The 20659-nt window shown below is 44.0% G+C and overlaps 2 protein-coding genes across 13 annotated transcripts in view; one reads left to right on the top strand and one right to left on the bottom strand.

The window, feature by feature from the left end:
* Positions 1-7262, top strand: part of EML5 (EMAP like 5) — a 115491-nt gene extending 108229 nt beyond the window's left edge. For all 3 annotated transcript variants that reach the window (XM_053929020.2, XM_053929019.2, XM_053929018.2), the window contains 8 exons: positions 27-141; positions 1586-1774; positions 1901-2073; positions 3930-4092; positions 4391-4494; positions 5192-5345; positions 5801-5901; positions 6159-7262. In XM_053929020.2, the coding sequence (XP_053784995.1) occupies positions 27-141; positions 1586-1774; positions 1901-2073; positions 3930-4092; positions 4391-4494; positions 5192-5345; positions 5801-5901; positions 6159-6195 (1036 nt within the window). In that variant the 3' untranslated portion in view covers positions 6196-7262. The remainder of the gene's footprint in view (positions 1-26; positions 142-1585; positions 1775-1900; positions 2074-3929; positions 4093-4390; positions 4495-5191; positions 5346-5800; positions 5902-6158) is intronic.
* Positions 7263-9830: 2568 nt separating this feature from the next.
* ZC3H14 (zinc finger CCCH-type containing 14) overlaps positions 9831-20659 on the bottom strand; it is a 46233-nt gene continuing 35404 nt past the window's right edge. For 3 of the 10 annotated variants that reach the window (XM_024568389.4, XM_024568393.4, XM_045201947.3), the window contains 7 exons: positions 17293-17452; positions 16317-16549; positions 13045-13165; positions 11773-11909; positions 11384-11475; positions 10458-10564; positions 9831-9957 (listed from right to left, as the gene is read on the bottom strand). In XM_024568389.4, the coding sequence (XP_024424157.1) occupies positions 9951-9957; positions 10458-10564; positions 11384-11475; positions 11773-11909; positions 13045-13165; positions 16317-16549; positions 17293-17452 (857 nt within the window). In that variant the 3' untranslated portion in view covers positions 9831-9950. The remainder of the gene's footprint in view (positions 9958-10457; positions 10565-11383; positions 11476-11772; positions 11910-13044; positions 13166-16316; positions 16550-17292; positions 17453-20659) is intronic. The other 7 variants (XM_024568390.4, XM_024568394.4, XM_024568397.4 and 4 more) reach the window with 4 other exon arrangements.

Below are 20659 nucleotides of genomic sequence, written 5' to 3'. Positions count from 1 at the left end.
GCTTTCTGCTGGTTTGGGTTATGTAGGTCTAAAGAAGGAGGAGCCGTGAAACTGTGGGACCAGGAGCTGAGGCGGTGCCGCGCCTTCCGGCTCGAGACGGGACGCGTCACAGACTGTGTCCGTTCCGTGTGCAGAGGCAAAGTACGTGCTACTCCGTGGGCCCCTGTGGGGCGGCGGCAGGGCGAGCCCTCGCGCCTGCGATCCCGTCCCCTTCTCCAGGCGAGGAGCGCAGCACTCACCCCGGCCGTGCGGGGCGGGGCTCCGCGGGCTCCGGCCGCCGCCCTCTCTGCGCAGGCGCCTCCCTGCACCGGGCCGGGCGTAGGGCTGGGAGGCCCCCCCCCCCCCCCGCCCCCCCCCCCCGCCTCCGGCCTCAGCGCTGTGTGGAAGCCTCCGGTTTCCCCGAGTCTGTCGGTTCAACTGTGGTAGACAGAACGGGCTTCCCTTTCCAACGGACTCATTTTGACTGTGCCGCTGTCTTTTTATTAAAAACACAGGTTTCTATAAAAAATTTCACCATGCATGTACTTGTAAAAAATGTATTTATAAGTCATTATATCCTGTCAGTCTGTATATTAAATATTAGTTAAGCTTACTTTTATTTATACTTATTTTTAATTAAAATCCAATATTTTCCTACTATATGTAACTGCATTTACACCCGTTTGGAGATCTTCAGACCAAAGTGTCTGTCCTAAGAGCCAAAGCCTGATGGCTGGACCAGCCAGCGTATTGTAAAACACTCACGTGCCCCTAGTCCTGGGAACTGCCAGGGCTGGGTTGACTGAGAGCAGAAGACCCCCTGAAAGTGGGTTGTTTCTGGACCGATTCTAGTCGGGGTGGGAGGGAGCCCGCACGGCTCGGGCAATTCTGAGACACCAACCAGGTGTCTGAAAGCTCAGCTCCGCCCAGAGTGAGTCAGCATCGGGAGGTGGAGGGTTCGGTCCTAGGAGACCACCCCTTCCCCCGCCAGACCCGTCTCAAGTCCAGGTGGTTGCCTGTGGGGCCCTCCACAGCCCCCCCCAGGTTCGGTCGGTTTGCTAGAGCGGTTCACGGAACTCGGAGAAACATTTACCCAGAGATCTCAGACCATGTGGAAGGACGGGGCTCCTGGCCAGCCAGGTGCAGAACCGCACGGGGCGAGGCTCGCACGCCCTCCCCCGGCCGCCGTCCTCCCCACATCGTGTGCTCACCGACGGGAAGCTCTCCAAACCCTGACCTTCGAGTTTTTGTGGGGGCTTCGCAGTCAGGACAGACGACGTCCTTAGCCCCTGACAGCCGCCCGAACCTGCAGCCCCTCTGCCCCTCCCGGGCGGGCGTGAGGAGCTCAAAGTCGCCACCTTCTGGGCACAAGGTGGGGCTCCTAGCAACCAGCCCCATCCTCAGGCGGAGTCCTAGGGGCATCTCACTAACACAACAAGACACCTTTGTGGCTCTCATCGCGCAGTAAATTCCGAGGGTTTTCGGCTCTTTGCGTCAAGTATGTAGTTTCTGAAAATCGCAGAACCACATGCAGGTCAAGAAGGTGGTTCTTATATTTTTAAGAGCAACTGCAGTATTACATTAAATATATTGGTCCCACTTTCAGGGCAAGATACTAGTTGGGACAAAGAATGCTGAAATAATTGAAGTTGGAGAGAAAAACGCAGCGTGCAGTATTCTGGTCAACGGTCACGTGGACGGACCCATATGGGGACTAGCGACGCACCCGTCCAGGGACTTTTTCCTCTCTGCTGCCGAAGACGGGGCGGTGATACTCTGGGATATCGCCGATAAAGTAAGTACAGCTTTTTAAAAGATGCTGTAATTTCTCTGGGTTACGTTGAGAGTTTTGAGAAGAAATCGGTTCACTTTGTAAGTACTCCAGCTAACGTAGTTCTCAACCCTTCCGGTTCTTGTGCAGAAGATGTTGAACAGAGTGAGTTTGGGACACGCTGCTCGTGCTGTGTGTTACAGCCCTGAGGGGGACATGGTGGCTATTGGAATGAAAAACGGAGAGTTTATTATTTTACTGGTGAGCTCTCTGAAAATATGGGGAAAGAAGAGAGACCGGCGATGTGCAGTTCACGACATCAGGTCAGTCGGCAAACCTAGTATTTCTAGTGCGCTCCTTATGTTCCTGTTTTTCTTTTCTATTGAATTCACCGGGGTAACGTTGGTTTGCAAAACCGTACAGGTTTCAAGTGTAAAACCTAGTCAAATACCACCTGCCCACGCAGTCTCTCTGTCCCCGTCCCCCTTTTCCTGCTTTCACCCCTTTTCCTCTGGCTGCCGCTCCACTGTCGTCTGTTCCTGTTGTGTTGTTTGGGGGCTAATCTCTTCACCAACACTCTCAAATGGCCCAGTTTGGGTTTGAGAAAATGTCCTTAATTCACATCGTAAGTTGTATGCTGAAACACGGCTGTCTGTATACTTACTTCTTGCTAAATTATGAATCCACTGGGCACCAACCCCCGTGCCTGGTAGGAGCGACAAGCCAGTGAGTTCGTCCTGCCAAGAATGATCTGTCGGCCAGGAAAACTAACGCTCCGACCCCAACGTCTGTCCTTTCAACCGAATGTATAGCTCATTCGTGCACGTCTCTCTGAACATCCACAACGACCCAGGATCTGAACTGCAATTTCTCTTGAACCTTTCAGCACTTAAGCTTGTTTCAGCAGTGGCTGCTGTTTACTGAGGGCTTTTGTGTGATCGAGTTAGATCACTGAATCCCAGGCCTGTCAAAACCCTTCCACAAACGAACGCTCCCGGAGCTCCAGGGCGCTACAGTGATGGTGGCGCCCGCCTCAGCAGCCCTCGGGCGTGTCGGACGAGCGCTGCGTCCCCTGGTCGGTCCCCTGGTCGCGGGGCAGCCGCGCTCTGCCTCGTGAGGTCCTCCGAGCTCCGAGTAACCTGCCCGAGTTCAGCTGGTCTGTGTTTTTGCTAAGATCTTTCCAGATGAGAGAATCTTAGGGAGTTATTTAACTTAAAACTTACGTAATTGTGTTTCTTTTTAAGCATTTTTTAAAAAGGAAATTAAAGTTCAGGAACAATTTAAAATTGAAGTAAAATACAAATTTGTTTCATGTAACATAAATATCTCAGTATATACAATCAGTTCTATTAGATAAATCTGCTTGAGCCGGTTTTTTTTTCAGTTTAAATTATATTTAAGCACTGATGTATCATCTTCTTCTTTTCCCAATACCATTTACCCCCCATGCCCTTTTCTACGTCTACCCACCCCCTCCTCCAGCAGCCACCACTGCTGTCCCCCCACACCGCTAACTACCCCAGATCTGGTAGCCCGCTCTGAGCCTGCCTGTTTGGCTTGTTAGTTCAGTTTGCTCATTAGATTCCATGTTACCAGTGAAATCCTATGATGAACTCAATTTACAACTTAATTTGTTCATGTAAATCACCTTCAAGATATATTGTACATGAGATGTATTAAGACTTTCATGCATTTTGAAATCAATCACACCGAAGCAGCTACTTTTTTGATAGCTGGCCAGCTTCATGTCTCTCTGGGCTAGCTGACCGCAGTCCCGTGAGGCGAACGTTACCTGGACCTTGTACACACCGCACCGTCCCAGGTGGTGATCATGTTCTCTGCTTCTGGAGCAGCTTGGGACATACAGCCCAATGCCTGATTAAAATTTCTGAAGAACTCTTTGTAGATGGCACCTCTTCATTTTGCCCATCCTGCTCTCTAAGGTCAGGTATCACTGGGTTCCTGTCCTCTGCTGTCAGCAAGTGAGTGTCTGTCGACGTGGCCCAAGGCCCAGGCTCTGACCCTGCAGCGCTGCCAGCAAGCTTCCTGTCAGGCCCTGCACCCCGAGAACCATCCACCACACACTGGAGAGCTAGAAAGTCACAGGTCTTCAAATAAATGTTTATACTGTTTCATGTCATCTAATTCATCTTTTACATGGTTTTTTTTACATACTCAGGTTTAGTCCAGATTCCCGGTTTCTGGCAGTGGGTTCTAGTGAGAACTCAGTGGATTTTTATGACCTATCATTGGGCCCCACTCTTAACAGAATCAGCTACTGCAGGGACATTCCAAGCTTCGTCGTTCAAATGGACTTCTCTGCAGACAGTAGGTACCTCCAGGTACAGTACCAGCACTGTATGTTCAGTTCAGTTCTTCAACATCTTGTTAGTGTGTACGTAAAACTCAAGTTCCAGAGCTTCCCAACTTTTGCCATTTATTATTTACTGTCTCCACATTCTTTAGTATCCCATCTTCAGGCCTTTTCTCCCTTTTTTGTACAAGTTTTGTAGTCATCTTTTACATTCTTAGTAACGTTAGAAATACAAACCAAGTAGCACTTTGCTAGTGCACTGTGAACTTCTGGATCTTGCCTCCCACGTAATGGAGCTCTTGTTCCACTTTAACATGTGATGGAAGGTCTCCACTGGTTGCTATAAACGGCATGTCTACGAAGTGCCTTCAGGAAGACACCTGATGGACCCGGCTGCCATCGACAGAATTACTTGGGCTACATGGACTAGGTGAGCATTCCTATATCCAGAAGGGAGGGAGTGCCTGACGGGCAGTTAGGAAAACCCTATTTCTGAACAGGTCATCCCACGAGGGAATAGTAATTGAGGTTTACCTTTCTGTCTCCGTATCCTGAATTCTTCCCTTACACTCACCCTGGGACTGCCTATCAGTTCTTTGAAAGGAAGTCAAAGTTATGACCAAAGATACCCTGATATCTCCTTTAACTTAGTAGGTTTAATAAGAGGCAATAAAAAGATTGGGTACTGTCAGGCAGTTGTATTATTTCTCTATCTTAAATGAATGCTATCTTGCAGCTGTTAGAAATGAAACCTTACAAAACGTGTTCAAATTTGCTGGCTGTAGAACAGGTAACCACGCATATCCGTCTTTTTCGTCAACGTGAATGAAAACTGCCAGCAAATTCCTATAGGACAAGGATCTATTTTATAACCAGCTCTGATACAGTATTAATTATTAAAGCATTTAGTGTATATACCCTTAAAATTATAAAATTTCCCCAAGGGCTAAGGGTTACCATCCCAGGTGAAACTCAGGACTCCAGATAATTGACCTTGCCACAACGTACTCCCTGTATAACCTGTATAAAGAGTTAGCCACTTACAGGCTAATTACCAAGAAGCCCTTTCAGTGTGGCACACCTGTCTGTGTTTGCCACGGTGGGTTCTCTCTCACTCCTTCCCCCAGTATTCTAGGGAATGAAGTCCTGGGGATCTGGTCGAGACACGCCGAGAAAGCCGACGTCAACTGCGCCTGTGTGTCTCATTCAGGAATCAGCCTCGTAACGGGAGATGACTTTGGCATGGTTAAGTTATTTGACTTCCCATGTCCTGAAAAATTTGTAAGTGTTTGGTTTAGTACTTTATATAATTATACTCCCAATTGAGATGCCTGATCATTAGTACTTTTCCCCACATATTCGCTAAAATGTTGTCTCCTGCTTAGAAGTACTTTGTGTTCCTAAAATTTTTTCCAAACTTCCTATTTACTCGGAAATAACAGCTATTAGAAATTACATCCCCTAAAGTAACCCTGTTTGCAAACTATTCTAATAAAGCTATTTGTTTTTCGGCAAACCTTTGATCAATCTATTACCAAGTTTCAAATGCTTTTCCTGAGAGGAATACCCCTGGTTTGTGTTCAGTGCAGGTCCGTTACTCACTCTGAAAGAGCAGTGGTCCACTGGCCTGACCCTTACTGCCCCTCCCCACACCATGGTGACGGAGCTCACGGGTCCTCACCGCAGCCTTCGACTTTTGTGTGCATCACACACCTTGAGCTTTTCTTTTCTTTTAGGCAAAGCACAAAAGGTTCTTGGGTCACTCACCCCATGTGACAAATATTCGATTTACCAGTGGTGATCGACATGTCGTTAGTGCTGGAGGTGATGACTGCAGGTTAGTAGAGCTTTCTGAGCCCAAGAAGGGCTGACTGCCTTAATCACTCAGAGATTTAACTGTCCTACTGCTTTAGCTTCTGGACTCAGCCAACACTGTACGGCAGCATAGCCAGGTGGCTCCTTGGAGTCGCATACTGTTTAAATACAGGCTAAGGAGTTCAAGGAAAACTGTATGTGTATGGTTTGAAAGCTCAACTGGAAGACTGAGAACCTGGCACTGTAATGAACTCACTGCAGTTCTCCCTCTGGTTGCAGTTTATTTGTGTGGAGATGTGTGCATATGCCTCACTGAAGGATACGGATGCTGAGAAGACAGTACACCGACAGCCTTGAGAATCCAAGAAGACCGAAGAAGGAAAAGTCAAGTGGTGCTAATTTAAGATGGTAACAGGGATATACGCCAGAATCATCTAAATAGAAGACTGGTACATTCAGGATATTTATTATATGCACTGGAGGACTGTCTATGATCCATACACTGCCAGATAACTACATTTCAAGGAAGGATTGAATCAATACTCTATCGTGAGAGCCAACCCCCATTTGTGGGGAGTGTGCAAATTTGGCAGACCTGCCAGGGAGGTTTATTTAGGGTACAGCACTCCTCAAAAAACAAAAACCTTAAAAACCCAACTTGGATAATTTTCATCATCCTTTTAGCAAAACTTTTAGAATTTACATTTTAAGTGTCATGGTTTAATGAAATACTTTATCCTGTGTTTCCACAAGGAAAGAAACAGTCCATCACCCTAAAGAATGTTTTTAATGGCAAACAAGTGTCTTCCCTGCAGAAACACACACGCTTCCCTGGAGGATCCACTACTCCCTAGGCGTTAACAAAAGCCCTGTAGAGAGGGGGCAGTTTTCTCCCAGTACTGATAAAGTAGTGCGTGATTGCTACTTTTCATTTTTGAGCTGTCAAGCTTTATGTTCAGAAGTCATCTCTATATTTGAAAAAATAAAATGATTATAGCCTCATGAATGGAAAAGTAGTATGATGAACAATCATTTTCAATTGTGTACAGTTTTTTGAGGTTTTAGATAGCAATAGTATTTAATTGGGAGAGAGTACTGAGTATTTAAAGATGTAGTCTCAAACGTTTGTTTAACATGTAAAGACTTAGGTTTACAGAGTTACACAATCGAGTTAGAGGTGTGCCGCCCCATAGGCCACCTTCCAGAGGGAGTGCACACAAGTCCACTGGGAAAACTGGTCTGACTCCTCTCCGGTGGACGGAGGCCGAGCCCTTAGCCCCTTACTCCTACTCATGTACCGTGCTGCCAAAGATCGGTATTTGCCGTTCAGGAATTCACCGCTTAGGCTGTCTGTAGTTTCCTGAAGACTGGCAATTATGTAGACTGATATTTAAAAATATATTTTTCTAAGTGTGAAGAAGTTTAAGATGCTCTATTGGTCCTATAAATATTTATTTTAATGTGTTTGTAGCATAATACACCCCTTCAGGTTTCTGGAAATCTCAGTTTTCTACATCCAATACCTTGTAAATACTAAAAACAGAAATGGCTAAATCATGTTGCAGGAAGCCTGACCAGTGATTGAGCCTGGTCGGTTTAAAGCTTTGAATAGCTGTGTCTGCAGGACTGATTAAAAGTGTTTAAGAAGCCTGAAACATAAGATCATATTCCTTCGTTATTCACATGACTATATTCTCCTAAATAAAGCCAAATTTTAGAATACACTAATATTACATTTCTTTTCATGTGTGTTATAAAGGGGTAGTCAATAAATTAAAGGAAAAACATTCCCCTGAAACACCCTCTCCCTCCCCCTCCATTTTTGAGACTGCTGGCAGTCAACTTTGTTAGCTTTTGGCTGAAGAGAAATTCCATTTCCATTATAGTGTAGGTAGAATCTCTACTAACCTTAAGCCAGTAAACTACATAGGATAAAATTGTTTCCATTGCCTGTTTGCTCCTCCAAGTAGCCACCTTCATACGCTAGCCTTAATCACTGTTGTCACTTTGACAAGTGCAGGTCACCTTGAATGTAAGGAGTCATCCCACGACCACCTTGCTTTGTTGCCGTCAAACTAGGGGAAAGCATGTAACTCGTTGATCTTTTTGACCCCCTGCGAGCAGCATCTGACTAAGGCTCCTGAGTTTGTAACCTGACGCTCCAGCACCTCCAGTCTTACTGCACTGCCAGGCCCTTGCTTTCCTGTGACGCTTTCTGATGGTGGTTCATTTTAGACCAAGTTCCCCAACAGATGTTTTAGAGTCAACTTCAGTAACTGAAAGAAAAGATTAATTCTTAAACATGTTTCCAGGCAATGTCTATTAAATAGCAAGAAACAATTCAATTTTAGCAGGTTATTCCCTTGTAAAACAGATGAACCCTTGTTTTCCCATTTCTGTTCTTTATAGTGTAATTATGACAATGCAGCTATATATACCATGTAGAAACGATACTAAAAGTCTTTTTAAATTTCCGGAAATAGAATTTTAAAATGAGTTTCTTAGGCAGAAATGTAAAGCATCTCTAGTAACTAACACTGCAATGAACAAATGCCTTACATTCGATGGAACAGGTCTTAGGACGCAGTGGGATGGGCACCTCACCCCACAACAGCCCTCTGCACTTTGTCCTTCCTGTAACGGCACAGCCAAGTGCACCTTACAACACCGTGTAATGACTGGTTGAACCTCCTCCCAAAGGAAAGGCAACGCCATAGAAAACCAGACTGCTGCTTGCAGGCTTTCAGACACGGACTTTAGCAGACACGTGGTTTTATTATCTCTTGGGTAGGTATGTGACTGCAGAAGTCACTGAGTTTTTTTTTACAGCTTAATTTGATCCTCAGAATGCTTGAGTCTTTATTATCCCTTGCATTAATCTTTTTTCTAAACAACTTTTAGCTTTACTTTTTTAAAAACTATACATTGAGGCTTTAAAATCAGTGATCTGTTTAATTCTGAAGTATTTGACACTTCTTGCCTTAAAAAATTTAAAAACCACACATACAGAACTGTTTTAATTCAGTAGTCCAAAAGTTTAGTCCTATTTTGCAATTTATCCATCTGATCTCTGTAATTACAGTCTGTCATTTAAAATACACTACTGAAATCTAATTTCTACATTTAAAAATTATCTTCAGTAACCATATTTTTCTGTGGAGTTATTTCTGAGAATGTTGTTTTTCAGAATGGGAGAATATATATATCTATAATTCTGTGAGTTTAAAGTCTGTTCTCTGATACTTATGTATATATACTTGTAAAAAATTTGTATAATTTTGTGATAATGTAGTTCCCCAAAATACTTATTTTAAAAGCATATGTTAACAGTAAATGAAAACATTTTAAGGAATTGTTCTTTTTTTGCTGTTGCCATTCTAGCTATTTTCACCCTCCCCACCCACCTCACTCCCTTACCCAGAAGGTGAAGGAAGCTGTTTGGGAACCACTGACCAAAGCAACAAGCAACCTGAGGAGCCTGTATTATCATGCTTTTTAAACTTAAATCACTTAAAATTAAAAAGCTGGATGGACTCTTGCCACCTCAGCACTCCTTGCCACTCCTGTTTTTAGTGGGTTATTAAGCTTCTATGGAAGCTTCTAATCCCTGGAAAAAGTGAAAGCAGCAATCCAATTTTCGGAATAAGGATGCTCCTCCCTCTCTCTCTCTCTCCCCCCCCCCCCCCACACACACACGCACATGCACACGCACACAGAGTGGTGTAGAGGCCAAACTGGATTCTCAGTACTGACAATATCACCACATTGTACATGCTGATACTAGAAACAGCAGTGTACAAACACACCATGTATTTTAATAGAATTTAGTTTTTCCTTAAACTGTCTTTCCGTAGTCAAAAACAAGGCACACAACAACAAAACACCCAATGTTAAAACCACTTAATAAACTTACAAACTTGAAAAATTAGATACTTCAGAGAGGCAATAAACTTCATATTGTGAAAGCAATATATTCCAAGTTTCAAAGATTTGACAAGTTCTATAGAATCTCTTTCATCAGTAGATGGAAACTTTCAAACGTCACAATCTTCTGCCAGGTAGGACTGGGTGTTATTCACTAAATAAACAAAACCAACAATTTTAATTAACTGCTTTACATCCCTATATACCACATACCTTAACTAAGTATTTTCAGACAATGAATACTTGTTTTACAGATTATTATATAAATATCAGATTTTAAAAGAAAAATTATGTAAGATACATAAAAGATACCATGTATCTAAACTTACAGGCCACATTAAAATGCCCTGAAACTTCCTTTCAATGTTGTGCAATTACTAATGTGTGAGAAAGGGGGCGTCAGACTTGTAAGCAGTCTAACTCTTGAAGGCCTTACTGTATATTAAGAAGTTATAAAAGAAATCAGATCCAGAGATGAGCTAGGGAAATAGCAACTGCTAGATAAAACAAAAAGGGTCCTTTGGACCCTTTTAAAATTAAACATCAATGAAAAATCAAGTGATAGTTTACTCCAAATCTGTATGCTTATAAATTTAAGAAATGACACATGAGCATAGTATTTGAGATGACATTAGGAAAACTAATTTTAACTACCTGGTTTGAGGCCGAATCCATTTCAAGGCATGTCGTGGTGGTACAGTAATGGTGGGATGGTAAAACGTACAGTCAGGCCTCGTACACTGAGTGTTAAATCTACAGTGCTAAGAAGAGAGAACAGAGTTTTAACATGTGCAAGGCTAATAAAGATAAAAACAGCAACCTGAGATGACAATGACCAGCCCACCCTGACATTAATGGGGCAAAAGACAGGGTGTATAACATTCATTTTACTACTGCTGAAACCTGGAAAAATGAACAACCCCCAACACACACAATCCTAGTCAAATAATCTCAAGTCAAATTCCAAAAAGAACGTTAGCATATAATAAACTTCTAATCCATGCCAACAGTCACCCTGCATGTCCTGCCTAACACCCTTATATTCTCCACTGAGTGCCCTCCTCCATGCCCAACTGCAGTCGGGGAAGTGAAGGCCTTTGTATGGCCTTCAGGCTGCTATTTCAGAAGATGATTCACTCCGAGCAACTGAACATCAACCAGCCTTTAGTACACAGACAGTTAAAATCCTCAGTGTCAGTCCGGGTGGTAGTAAGCAGGACGCAGCACCACTGGACTTCATCATCTCAGTTGTGGAACTGAGGTGCAGAAACAAACCAAACAAACCCGCCCACGTGCTTAGGGGGCAGAGAACAATGGAAACTGACCAGCAAAAGTGAGCTCTACTCTCCTGGGAGCTTAGGATAGTAACGTTCAATAGTTTCATACCCCTCGGCCTAAGGGGACCTGGGCTGAGTGCCACTGAGGAGTAACTTAAAGATCTTCAATACCATCAAGTTAACTCTGACAAACAAGGAGCTGAATGAGATGGAGGGGCAGGGGAGACGTTCAATTTGCTTAGGACCTTCCAGGTCTCACACTGACGTTACTAAATTCATTTTGGGGAAAATCAAAATTCTTACTTTTGGATGATAGAAGGGACATTCCATTTTCTTACAAGCAGGGAAGTAACGGCAGAGCTGACTATTAGAAGATGGTGATGGTGTCAGAACTGCTGACAAAAATAAGGGCAAACATTGATCAAATTTACTTGGTATAATGATTTTTAATGAATTCTGATGTTTTTATGGGGACTTTAAAATTAAAATACAATGAGGAGACATATATTCATTGAGTCAAGGTAAATACTTAAAAACACTATAGTATGTGTACACTTCCTCTTTGGAGACTGGTTACATTAACTGATACAGTTTTGAAAATATTCCTGTTTCTTTTTAATTCAGTTTATAGTCACAAAACGTCGTATTTAATTTTTTCTTACCCAAGTACAGTAGTGTGCAAAGTCACTAACCTGGTTTTGGAGGCAGTATTGGAATTCTTCTGTTCATGTGAGTGAAGGGGCAGTCTGGTTTAGTACATTTTGCATCGTATTTACAATTTGGATGGACAAACAGACATTTTTCAGCAAATTTACAATTGGGGAAAGCTCTAAAAAAAAGCATAGTCACATTTAATATTCTCAATGAATTATTTTAAAAAAACATAAAAAAAAAATCCTTACCCATCAGGAACAACTATAAAGGACACGTGGGCAAAACCAAAGAGGGGATGGAAGCGGGGGGGGGGGGGGGGGGGGGAGTGGGGGGGGTAAATGCGGACAACTGTACTTGAACAGCAATAAAATAATTAAAAAAAAAAAATCCTCACCCAAGGATGTTTTTATTGATTAGGGGGCGGGGGGGGGGGGATGGGGTGGAGAAAGACTGATGTGAGAGAGAAAAACACTGATTGGTTGCCTCCCATACACGCCCGGGCTGCGGACTGAGCCTGCAACCTTTTCGATGTACAGGAACAATGCTCCAACCCACCTGGCAACCTGGCCGGGGCTGCGTTTGTTTTTTGTAGAGGGGCTCCTAATACTTATATTCTATCACTACTTGTTTTGAGACAAGTAACAAAAGAAACCCCAGTTTTAAATGAGGCCATATAACAAAACAGGACACAACTGTCTATTCCAACGCCTGGGGCTCTAACAGCTTTTCAACTCAAACCTGATGAGAATCATACCACTTACTCTGTTATTAAGGTGCGTGTTTATCATACCTCATGAAGTAAACTCTATAGTGAGCACAATACATGTGCAGAGCACCGCTACCAAAAAAAGAGGCCCACCCATGATCTCCCTATATACACCCAATGACTGTCACATCAAAATTTCCTAAAGCGTGGACAGATGCCACCAACGGGACAAATCTAAAAGCCACCCCTCAGACCTTATTCCACTGATCAGCCAGCTGGTAAAGAGAAATTATGCCCAAGTCCAAAATGTTTGCTCACTTCCTATCACACGTTTGCCCCACTGCTTTAAACGTGTGTGTATGAACAACACACAGAAACCGGGTAGTCACCATACACTCATCTCCTTAAATGTACAGAATCCTGAGTCTGAGGCATGGAGACTCCAGCTGCCGTCCCACCCTCTACCACACACACACACCAGCAGGCTGTTTGGGGGCGGGGCCTGGCCAGTGCCACTGCATTCAGGACCATTAAAACCAAACAAAATACGCCGTCCAGTAACAGGAATTAGGCTGCGAACCAGAATCTGTTTGCTGCTACTCACTTGCAAGGCGACACGGGGTGATGGTAAGCACACTCATCGCCATTTTTACAGGCGGGCCAGTACTTGCAGCGCTCCAAAAGCTTCTCTGGTTTCGGTGCCACACTCAGTTCGCTCATCTCGGCTACCCAGGGAGAGAAATTGGAAGTATCTCATTAACTGTAAATTTCCCTCAAAACCCAGCCTTAAAATCTTATCTTCTATGTGTACAGTCTTATGAAATAAATGTGTCCAGATAATCAGATCAACACGGGCAACAGAAGCCCGCACACGATGCCCAGGAAGCAGACTGCGGTTCCCACTGCGAAAGAAGGCGGACGGCGCTGCTGCAGCTCAAGCCCAGGTGCTCCCAGAGAGCACTCCCGTTCTCCAAGCCACCTCGGGGCTGAAGTAAATACGGGAGAGGGAAGATGTCAACTAGCAAGCCGATAAAATGAAAGGCAATTGAAAGCACAAGCTGATAAAGAATATGAACTAATTCTCATTCAGGCAAGATTATCAGCGGTCCAGACACAAAGTCTCCCCGTTCACTGAGGCACACACGGTTTTCTAAGTGCAGGTGGTAAACCCACACCAATGTCTACCGAGCGAGGAAAAGATTTTTGTGTGACATGGGCCACAAATGTCACTACCCAGCAGATCACCCGACAGAGTGCGCCTGACTGGTGTAAAGGTGACCAGCAGCAGACAGCCCTGGCGTGGAGCAAACAGGTACGGGGGAGAGCTGACTGGAGACAATGCCCACACCATCCACGGGCTCACCGCCACCCACTCATCTGGCCCCACCCAACTGTGATGTCAGTTACTGTGGCTTCCGAAAGTGGGACCCCTGGTGCCAGATTGTCTCCTGACTAGGAAAGCCAAAAACCTTTTCACACGACATCTAAATTTTAAATGCTGGCAACCAATTCAAATTTAAAACACACAATAAACCAAATAAAATGACACCTGATAGGCCTAAGGAGCTGCCTATCTTCTGGCCCAAGACAACTAGCCTCCCCCATGTCTGCGTCGTGGGCATTACCCACACTGTTCACACTCGTGCTCACGAAAGCTGACAGCCCTTCGATGACACCCGTGGCCCCACCGGGCCAGGTGCTCGAAGCTGGCTCTGCACCTTCCTGGCAGAGGGAGGCAGACACCCCGGGCAAGTGTAGCTGACCTCCCTGTACTTCAGTTTCCTCTCTTATGCAAAGAGAAAATAACATCTCCCTTCGGGTTTATGGTTAAAGGTAGACAAGAATGCAACACCTAACAATGCAGCAGCCGGTGTTCTGAGCACTGTCGCACCAGTGACCCCACTCCAGTCCTCGGTGCAGGACAACGAGGCGCACAAGTCCCATCCTGATGCCTGGTCAGGACCGTCAGGGAGGTATTATGAGTATGCCTGATATATAAACTTTCCATGCTGCTTTAAAAAATGAATAAATCATTATTAAAAGTATCCTTGGTCTCAAATAAAATCTGGTGGGGCCAGAGTTGTTTTCCCAGAATTTAAATGGTTTCTGCGTCACCCCTGCAGACAAAATGTGTCTGTCTTACCTGCTTCCTACAGAACAGACTTTAGCCTGGTATACACACGACGACCCAGGCCAATGAAAGAAGGCAACAGAACAGCCAAGCGCAGGCTGGCTGGAAAGTGAAGTGGCTAGAGACTCACAAGCATATTAAGGAAGTTAAGTTCTTTACAAGAAAAATATCTTTTGAATAGAAATGTGAAGTCATATATACGAAGGTTATGACTGGTTTTCCCTCACATTTACTTCATAAGCTATTAAAAATTTTCCCGTTTATGTTTTAAAGAGGCAAATTCGCTTTTTACTGCGAGCTATAACATCTGTACTTCCATATAATGGCCAGTGGTGGTGGCTTAAACGGCGGCTGCTGCTGTTGGCACCATCCTTGAAACACTAAACAGAAAGCCACCATAAGCAATGACGAAGTTCCAAACTCCCTGCTTGGAGGGGGAGAGCAAGACAGACCACAGACTTTTGTGGCCGTTACTCAGGACCCTCTCCGGCCTCAGCCTCCAGCAGCAGCGAAATATGGAGGGCCCCAGGGCAAAGCACTGGCAAGAGAGGCTCCCACTCACTACAGCTGTCTCCGTAACTTGGGCAACCTTGGCAAGAATTTCTGCTAGCATGGTATCTGGAGTGTCACGCTATGACATACACATTAATAAAGCCTAACACGGACGTCTACATTTAGATAAAACTAGACCCTAACATACCAAAAAATAAAGCTACCAAGCAGAAAACCAAAGTAGTCAAACACGAGCATCTTCTCTTACTTTTAGACAGAAAACACAAGGTCAAGGTGCCTATTGCAGTTCTTACCACCTTCGTTACCATTTCAAAATTGTTCTTCCTTTCTCAGCAGGGTCACATTTTCAACTTCCTCCACCAATCAAAACAGTACTGTCTCCTTCAGTTCAAGATGATAATGATCTCTAGTCACTCAAGTCCCCAAGGGCTATTCTATTTTTAGCTACTAAAAAGAAATTTAATATATTTTCCTATCACTGCCAAGAAATTTGGAAAAATTTCAAAACCTGTGTTTTTTTAATACTGTTCATTTTTGAGATTCAGTAATTGTCTCCCCTGCCAAAGAAGGTGTTTCTAGGAATGCGAGAAGGTCTGAGGAGCGTGGTTTTTCTCTATCCTGAACATGAAAATGATCAGCAGGGCTGTGCCCGCCACTGGGACCCAGCGAGAAGAAGCCACGAGGAGAAAGGCTCATCCGCCTAAAAGCATGTCGCTACCTGAATTGAGTTGACTTCTAAATACTATGCTTAAATATTAATTTAAATATAAGGTCTTTTCTAAACCTCCAATTAAGTATTTTGACAGATTAGGTGAAGAACTCCACTCAAGGGAATTACAGTGAAGTAGAAATAGCATCAAAATCCAAATTCACTTTTCTGTCAAGTTAATTACGAGAGACTACTGCTGGTACAAGAGGAAAGTAATGAGTGGTTTCTTTTTTAAAAACAGGCAAACAGAAATCAGGAACAATGGTTCACCCTTTAACATGCATAATTAACATGCATAGTAAGAGGTGTTCTTTTGGTTTCCATGGCTCAACACCGTTTAGACTGGAATAACAGCCAATCTACACAACACACACAGGAGAGACTCTCCAATGTAACTGGCTGTTATGTCTGGAAAAAAGAAAAAGGGCCACTAGAGAATAATAGATGAAAGCAAGGCCTCCAACCACTATTCACTCAAGCAGAGAAACAAGCACGGCAAGGACTCCCTTCTCAAGGACAGCACCGGGAGGGAAGCTGCCGTTTGGGTCGTCAAGCTGCCTGCTCATCAACTGCAACTGCTGTGGGTGGAGCAGACCTCTGAGTCCCTTGTTTGAGGCTGCAGTTTGGTTTACAGGTTTCATTCCTTCAAAGCACATGTCCTCCTCTTGATCTGACATGTATCCTGGGGGGCTGGGAACACCATCCAGCGTCACTATAAACTTGGGACTTGCAGGTTTATCTGGTTGTACAAGATCTCTGCCAGATAGATAGAAAATACCATAGAATTAGGGAACAAACACAGAAAGCTGAGCCTCCCAATGTGCTCTTCAGCAGAACCATCCCTAACTCCCTTAACTGGCTGTGTGTGTCTTCAGTAAAGACCAGACTCTGTAGGACTTCCAGGTGAGCGTCAGTGGACTCCTGCTACCACACCATGGCTGCGCCACCACTGTGGCATCCTCGCCAGCGCCCTCTAGGCTGCACTAAGGACAGTCTCTGCTCAACCTGAGCCCCCACCATCCATTAGATCCCCACAGAGTCACATGGAAATAGGCTGAAATGTCAGCATCTATTCCCAGACCGCAACAGCCAGCAGTCTACATTTACACGGACTTTATTATCTGTATGTTTGTTAGAACATTTGGTCAATTTTCTAAGTGAAGAATCAACCCAACCCAATTAGCTAACTCTCTCTGGAAAGATTTCCTGATTTTGATCACCTAGCCTTTGCAATCTCATTTCCTGGGTGTACATGTGAAAAGAATCTGATTAACAGCTAAATCATATGCTGACTTACTGTGTAGTGTAATGGATTTCTGATCAAGAAGGATGAACTGGAATATTTGAAAACTGAATTTGGCTTAGTATATGGCCTACTGAATCAATAAAAGCACTCTACACTGAGGGCTAGGATGGGGAGGAGGGAATTGGGAACTAACAGTTAACCTGCACTGTCTAATCAACACAAATTAGCTACACAAGAAAAAGAAACCATCTACCGTGTCTGCATAAGGTGTCCTGAAAGTACCCGAAGGGTATCTGCAGTCTTCATCCCCGACTCTTGGTTTGATGCCACTACTACTTCCTCAGACAGCCTTGGCTTCTTCAGAATAAATGATCTTGTGTCTGCATAGACCATGGATTCCATGTCATAGTAATCTGAGCCAAAAAAATTGGCCACAAATGTTTACTTTGGAATATACCTTCATTCCCAACATCACAAATGTGAGAAGAACGTCAATCGTCTACATATTTATAATTACTTTCAAAGGAAAATCACAGTGGTTCTACTCAGGAACAGGGCTGCAATTCTGGGCCAAGCATCCGTTCAAAGCAGCGTCTTTCCCTCATCTGGCACTTGGAACCAAGGGGTTCTGATGAGCACCCCGGCTGCAGTACAGAAGCGTTCGCAGTGAGGCACCTACTGGGTACTAGTAACGACATGCACTTACTTTAAGTACAACACTATTTTCTAAACACACGGAGACTAAGAAGTCCTCATGTTCCCTAGAATCATGATAAAAGGATTGCTAAAAAATCTAAAATCTGTTCTGTTCTTTCTGCACAGCGTGCCACTTAGAGCAATGAACGCATCCTGATGGTTAAGTATTCAACTGCCATAATTTCTGCCTGGTTGTAAAGACTACTTTGAGAATTTTAAGATGAATAGGGATTTTAAAAAATACAGCAAGGAACACACTGACCTTCAGTGCAAATAACCACAATTCTTATCACCTGCAATGCACTTCTTAGGCCCAGCTACTTTATAAAATATACCAAGCCTTGAAGCCCAGAATGGAGATGGCTGACCTATCAGCTGCTAATCAACTGACTAGAGCTAATGAGGTCCACTTATCTTAAAGTCAACAGGCAAATAACAGAGACCAAAATTCACAAACTCTTCATTCATGCTCAGTCACTAAAAAAACTGAACACCAGAGAATACTGTGGTAGATACACGAAGGAGGAAAATAGATGCATATACAATTTCACAGCCCTATGACCCAAAAGGTGACCTAAAAGGGGTATAAACAGGTGTTGGGAGAACACAGAACCACCACAGCTGGGAGAAGAAAGCTGACAAAGGATGAACAACGGCAACGGGAATAAACTAGGAGGGGAGAGAGCTGGGAACAGAGCACCGCGTGGAGAAAGGCAGTGGCTGTGGTAAGGCACAAGGAACCTGAGACACAGTGAGAAATGCAGTGTGGCCAGAGGGCTGTGTGTGGTGTGCTGGGTAGGCGAGTGGCAAGAAAGGCTGAGGTATAAAGGACCTTGTGTCAATGAGTTGTATTCTGGTCCAGAAGTAGTAAGTGACCAACAGAGGTTTCTAAGTAGGGAAGTAACATGTTTAAACTTATTTTCAAAAAAAAAAAGGACAATGTTAAGAATGGACTGGAGTACCAGAACTCAGGTATGAGGCTGATGCACAGGAGAGATGGCGAGGCTCTGAGTTAAAGACCCTCACCCCTCTTCCTATTCTAACCACACTCCCTTCAGCCCCAGCACTCACAGCAGTTGCGTTTCAACTACCATCCCAGGAGGCACACCTGCCCTCCCCAGCAGGGGCAGTGGGAGGGGTAAAGACAAGCCTAGGAGTGAGAACAGGAGGAAGAGGAAACTGACACAGGAAACAGAGGACAGGAGAAAGAGCCAATTTAAAAGGGGGAAAAGCCACTGGCAGCCAAGACATGGAAACAATGGAAGTGCCCTTCAACAGATGACTGGGTAAAGAAGATGAAGTACACGTATACAACGGAATACTACACGGCACGAGAAAAGACAAAATGCTGTCATTTCCAACAACACGGTGAGTATCATGCTAAGTGACATTCAGTCCGACGGAAAAAGTCAACCGCCCTATGATGTCAGTCATACGTGGGATGTGAAACTGAAACCAACAAACCAACAAGCAAGACAAACACAAACTCACTGGCAGAGACAACAGTACGGTGGTTACCAGAGGGAAGGGAAGTGGGGCGAGAGGCAGGAGAGGGTACGGGGGGATCAGATATATGGTGACGGGGACGACCTAACTTTGGATGGCGAACACACAGTGCAATATACAGATGATATATACCAGATTGGCCCAAAAGTTCATTTTTCCCGTAAGATGGCTCCAGTAGTGTTTAGTTGTCTTTAACTCCATTCGAAACAATTTTGTCAGATTGTATTGTGACAGCTCTCATATCAGCGTGCATGTAAAAAACACTTTTCAAAATTGGTGAGCTGTGTAGCCATTTTAATACTGAAGATGGAAGAAAATACACAACATTTTGGGCATATTATGCTTTATTATTTCAAGAAAGGTAAAAACACAACTAAAAAAAAAAAAAAGAAGAAGAAGTTGTGCAGTGCATGGAGAAGGTGCTGTTTTGACTGATCCAATGTGTCAAAAGTGTTTTGCGAAGTTTCGTGCTGGAGATTTTTTTGCTGGATGATGCTCCATGGTCAGTCAGGTAGACCAGTTGAAGGTGATAACGATGAAATTGAGAAATTAATTGAGAACAATCAACATTCTACCACGCGGGAGATAGCTGACATACTCAAAATATCCAAATCACTAAAGTTATTGGTGAAATGAAAAATATCTTTTATTTTATGGAAAAAAGTAAATGAACTTTTTGGCCAACCCAACAGAACTGCACAGTTGAAACCTATACAGGTGGTGCAAAAGTAGGTTTACAGTTGTTCGTATGGAAAATAATATAGTAAATAATACAAGAATAAACTGTTTTATGTACTCACAATAGTAAACCTACTTTTGCCCCACCCTGTATAATGTTATTAGCCAATGTTGCCTCAATAAATGTAATAAAATAAAAACAAAAGGGGGCAAAGGCAAACCTCAATTTCAGATCTCGTTAGTTTGAAGCTCTGTGGGGCTCTCACACGTTTAGGAAGAAGCTGGCCATTCAGATTTGACCAGTAGCAGGGAGGGGAGACAGATGAGAGAAGCGAAACCAAAGGGGAAATAAGAATGTTCAATAAACTGTACATATTCATTAATGCCATCTTCTCACGGAATCCACTCATGTGACAGATGACCACTTTGTAACTCCAGGCTCTTAACAATTCACTGAGGTCTCACGCTAGCAAAGGCAGAGTCCAGAAATGAGGCCAAGGGCTGCTGTATTCCTTCTCACCGCCCTGCACCTTACTACTACTACTTAATAGCAGAACTGCTAGTTCTGCTAGTTCTGCTAGTTCTGCTACTTTGCCTCTTGGGAGAATACAGGAGATGAAAATAATGCTGAGGGCAAGACATGGGGTAAAGTTAATATTTAAGGAACAGTCGAGGAAGAAAGGAGTTGATAGAGGAGAATGAAAAGGAATTAACAGAGAACAGACAGTAAAGTCCTGGGA

The sequence above is a fragment of the Desmodus rotundus genome, chromosome 7 (assembly GCF_022682495.2).
Source record: "Desmodus rotundus isolate HL8 chromosome 7, HLdesRot8A.1, whole genome shotgun sequence".
NCBI classification, from domain to species: Eukaryota; Metazoa; Chordata; class Mammalia; order Chiroptera; family Phyllostomidae; genus Desmodus; species Desmodus rotundus.
This window is presented reverse-complemented; position numbering and strand designations above follow the sequence as displayed.